Here is a 4701-nt window from a genome sequence, read left to right on the forward strand (position 1 = left end):
AAGGAGTCAGGTGACTGTCTTCAGGAGAGACAGAGGAGTGTCCAGAGGGGTGGCAGTGTGACATGAGTGGCTGTTTACACTCTGAGCCCCTCCTACTTGTGTTGAGAGCGAAAGATTGTGGGTCCTTGAAGCAAGAGGTTGGATTTTATGGACCACACATTCCCCTTTTGGAGGAGCTAGGGTGTCTCTGTCTGTCCCTGGTTCCACAGTCCATTAGGCCAGGACTGGGACCCACACTCACAACGAGGCCCCTAGGAGGAGCCCCTAGGTAGTGGAGCTTGCAGCCTGGGGGACAGCCATGTCCTGGGCACTGGAATCAGGAAGAAGACTGACTTGGCTCCACTCAGAGGAAACTGAACCTCCCCCAGTGGGCATGTGGTCCAGCCAGGGTGAGCCCTGTGGGTACCTTGGCACTCCTCAGACCATCTCCCAGAGGACTCCAATCTCCCCACTTCTCTTTAAGCCTCACAAAGCAGGAGACCCATGGCTACCCAGACCCTGCAGCCCAGCCCTGGTGTCCCCAGTCTCCTCCTGCCATGCAGATGGCATGACTAAAGCTGAAGGGCAGATGCAGGGGCCCTTGAAGGCAAAGTCACTTCCTCCAGGAAGCCATCTGTGCTTTCTCTGTGCTGGTGCTTCCGCCTTTTCCTTATCCCCATGGTTCACATTCCCTCTTTCTTTATTTATTCAAACATCCACCCATCCCTCCATCCATCCTTTGATGCAACCAAGATTCACTGAGCACCTACTATGCTCTTGTCACTTACAGTAGTGAACAAGAACAAGGCCCCTGCCCTTGCAGAGCTTACTGTCTAATGGGGAAATTATGTAACTGGTTGCCAATTAAAAATTAAATCAGAGCCGATAAATGCTATGCCAGAGAAGTACCTCCGCTTCAGGGTAGGAGGGCTTTCCAGAGGAAAGAACATTTCACCCAAGACTATCCTGTCCAATGTGGCAACTGAGCCCAGCCAATGCCAGGAGAAACTGAAGTTTTTATTTACTGTTAATTATGTTAAGTGTAAAAACAGTATAATACATACGGCTTTTGTTAATCACAACTTTATTGTTTAGGAAGGACTTGGGGTGTGTGTGTGTGTGTGTGTGTGTGTTAGTTGCTCAATGGTGTTCGACTCTGCGATTCTATGGACTATAGACTGCCAGACTCTTTTATCCATGGAATTCTCCAGGCAAGAATTCTGGAGTGGGTTGTCATTCCCTTTTCCAGGGAATCCTCCCAACTCAGGAATTGAACCCAGGTCTCCTGCATTGCAGACAGATTCTTTACTGTCTCAGCTACTAGGGAAGCTTAGACTACTGTAAGTAACAAAAATTTCAAAGACTAAAGGAAAAAACAAGGTAATAATATCACAGGATTTTTATATTATTACATGTTGAAATGGTACAATTATAGATGTTGAGTTAAATAAAATGTATTTGTTAAAATTAATTTCACCAGTTTCTTTTTACTTTTTGAATGCGAAGACTAGAAAGTCTAAAGCTCCCTACCTGGCTCACACAGTGTGTCTGGGGACAGAACTGAGCTGAGAGCAGAAAGGCATGTGGAGGTATAAAGAGCAGAACAAGCGTGAAGAGTGTGGAGATGAGGGGATCATATTTCTTAGGATGGAAATTCACATTTAGCTCCTATTACATGACCAGCATTTTAGACCTTATATGCATTAGACTCAGTGCCAGGTAGACTGAGTGCCTCCTGCTATAGATGAGGAAACGGAGCCCCAGGTTTGACTGAGGTCCAAGGGCTGGTGTGACCACTCCACCGAGCTGTCTGAACTATGCATGGGTGTCACCCTGAACTGGTTTTGTTTATGTCTGAGTGCCGCTCTCATATCGGCTCGGTCACATTTCTTCTGCCTGTCTCCCTCTGTCTCACTGGCAGAGCCTGCTGTTTTTGGGCACTTGCTCTGTAATTGTTGAATGAATGGGTGATGAGGGATGAATAACTTCCTGATGCTTTTAAGAAAAAATTATTGTGTCAGACCCTGTAGAAAGCCCAGTTCAAACTAGGCCGCTTCCAAATGCCAGCCCTCCAACCAGTGTACTCTCAATACCACACTCACCATGGATGGTGCTGCCCCCTAGTCCCTGCTGAGCCATCTGGAAGGGGTGCAGCAAAGAGTTCTTTTCTTTCTCCTCCTAGCTCCGAATGGGGTCCCAGGTGGCTCCTTTCGTGGGTCCTGTGTGCGTGCATAAGACAGTCCACGCCCAGGCCAGAGATAGCACACGCCTCCCACTGGAGACCTCAGGCTTCCTTGAGGTTTTGGGGTTTGGAAGGGGATGTGGGCCACAGTGACCACTTCTCTTACTGTGGCTTAAACCACTGCTCTAGGCCTGGGGGTGGGTGGGTGGGTGGTCAGGAACTGCGAGGCCCACCCCAGGCTGTCGGGAGACCAGGCAGTGGCTCATCCAGGGCTCGGAGCCACATCCAGCACTTGGAGCCAGCACATTCTAGGGACGCTGGGCACCTCCTGCCATGACTGCTACCCCTGGGCAGGCGCTGAGTGCCCTCCTGCTCACCCTCCTGCTGGGACTCACAGGTGAGCCTGAGCACTGCCCACAGAGACCCTCAGAGTGGGCGGGGATTACCCAGCCCAGCCACTCTGCTGCAGAAGAGGCTTAGCTGAGCTGTTTGCCTGCCTACCAGGGTGCTCTTCCTATCTTTTCCTTAGTGTGGACCTTGTGGGTAATGGCGGTGAGGGGAGTTTTGTGGGGGGCAGGACGAGAAAGATGTGAAGGGAGGTGAAGGGCCTGGGGTCAGGTCAGGGGATGAAAGAGAAGCCCCACACTACCCAGTATCCCTGATGTCAACTCTGGTCTGAGTGGCTATCGGATCTAGCTTAGAGAGGGTGTGGGGGTGCAAAGACGGACGGACAGAGAGCCCCCGAATGATGGAGCCTCTGGTATCATGAAGAGAGTGCTGGACCCACACTCAGATGGACATGCTTATATCCCTCCTTAGTCATTCAGAGGCATTGTGACCTTGTGCAATTCACTAGACCTCTCTGAATCTCAGTTTCTTCTTCTGGAAAGTGGGGGTGATAATACCAGCCTCCCACAGCTGGGATGCAGTTGAAAATGAGCACACAGCCCTGGAAATGTTTTATAATCCACAGGGTGCAGTGTGCAGGAGGGAAGATGATTATCAGCAGGATCTACTCAAAGGAGAGCACGATGCAGAGCTGAGTGCCAAGGGGACAGGCTCCCACAGCCTCCTGAGCTGCCCTCCACCCCCTGTGCTGTCACTGCTGGTTTATTTGCCCTGCCCTCCAACACATACCTGCCCATTTGTTCCTCCAGGGCAGGAGTCCTGTCTGACACATCTCTGTGTCCCCTCAGCATCCAAGTCACATCCTCACTCAAAGTAGAGGCTCGGGGAATGTAGCAAAGACTCCAAGAGGTCCTTGTGCTCAGATCTCTGTAGGCTGTCCTGATGGGGAAGGAAGAGTCTAGTCCTGCAGCTGTCAGGATGACTCCAGGAGATAGATCCTGGGTGAGGAGCAGGAGTACTCTGCCATCCTCCTAGCTTGTGAGGATGGATGAAGCTGCCTCCAGTGGAGAGAGTCCCCCTGTCCCTGGAGGTGAACAAGCAGAGGATGGAGGCTTAGGAGGTGTTAACGAGAAGAATCTGAGGTGGAGAGCCAGCCATGCCTTGCAGTGATTCTTGGCTTCTCGGTTATGTCCAAAGTGGAAATCTTGATTCCTCACCAAACCTCTCAGTTTCAACTTAAAATGTCACCTCCTCCAGGAATCCTTTTCTGACCGCCTCTCCAGAAGAAGTCCTCCAGGCATTTTCTATGTCAGCACTCTTTGGGTTTCCCTGAAATCACTGAAGTGAGAAATAGATTTAAGTGACTAGATCTGATAGACAGAGTGCCTGATGAACTATGGACAGAGGTTCATGACATGGTACAGGAGACAGGGAGCAAGACCATCCTCAAGGAAAAGAAATGCAAAAAAGCAAAATGGTTGTCTGAGGAAGCCTTGCAAGTAGCTGTGAAAAGAAGAGAGGCGAAAGGCAAAGGAGAAAAAGAAAGATATACCCATTTGAATGCAGAGTTCTAAAGAATAGCAAGGAGAGATAAGAAAGCTTTCCTCAATGATCAATGCAAAGAAATAGAGGAAAACAATAGAGTGGGAAAGACTAGAGATCTCTTCAAGAAAATTAGAGATACCAAGGGAGCATTTCATGCAAAGATAGGTACAATAAAGTACAGAAATGGTATGGACCTAACAGAAGCAGAAGATATTAAGAAGAGGTGGCAAGAATACACAGAAGAACTGTACAAAAAAGATATTCACAACCCAGATAATCACGAAGGTGTGATCACTCACACTCACCTAGAGCCGGACATCCTGGAATGTGAAGTCCATTCACATGGTGGGCTTTAAGAAGCATCATTACGAACAAAGCTAGTGGAGGTGATGAAATTCCAGTGGAGCTATTTCAAATCCTAAAAGATGATGCTGTGAAAGTGCTGCACTCAATATGCCAGCAAATTTGGAAAACTCAGGAGTGGCCAAAGGACTGGAAAAGTTCAGTTTTCATTCCAATCCCAAAGAAAGGCAATGCCAAAGAATGCTCAAACTACCACACAATTGCACTCATCTCACACACTAGTAAAGTAATTCTCAAAATTCTCCAAGCCAGGCTTCAGCAATACGTGAACCATGAACTTCCAG

The 4701-nt window shown here is 48.9% G+C and overlaps 1 protein-coding gene across 1 annotated transcript in view; it reads left to right on the plus strand.

The window, feature by feature from the left end:
• The first annotated feature begins 2707 nt into the window (after positions 1-2707).
• The window catches only part of LOC104986186, a 17240-nt gene continuing 15246 nt past the window's right edge, over positions 2708-4701 (plus strand). The window contains exon 1 of the mRNA XM_010836639.1: positions 2708-2713. Within this exon, the coding sequence (XP_010834941.1) occupies positions 2708-2713 (6 nt within the window). The remainder of the gene's footprint in view (positions 2714-4701) is intronic.

The sequence above is a fragment of the Bison bison genome, unplaced genomic scaffold (genome assembly GCF_000754665.1).
Source record: "Bison bison bison isolate TAMUID 2011002044 unplaced genomic scaffold, Bison_UMD1.0 scf7180017864063, whole genome shotgun sequence".
Taxonomy (NCBI): domain Eukaryota; kingdom Metazoa; phylum Chordata; class Mammalia; order Artiodactyla; family Bovidae; genus Bison; species Bison bison.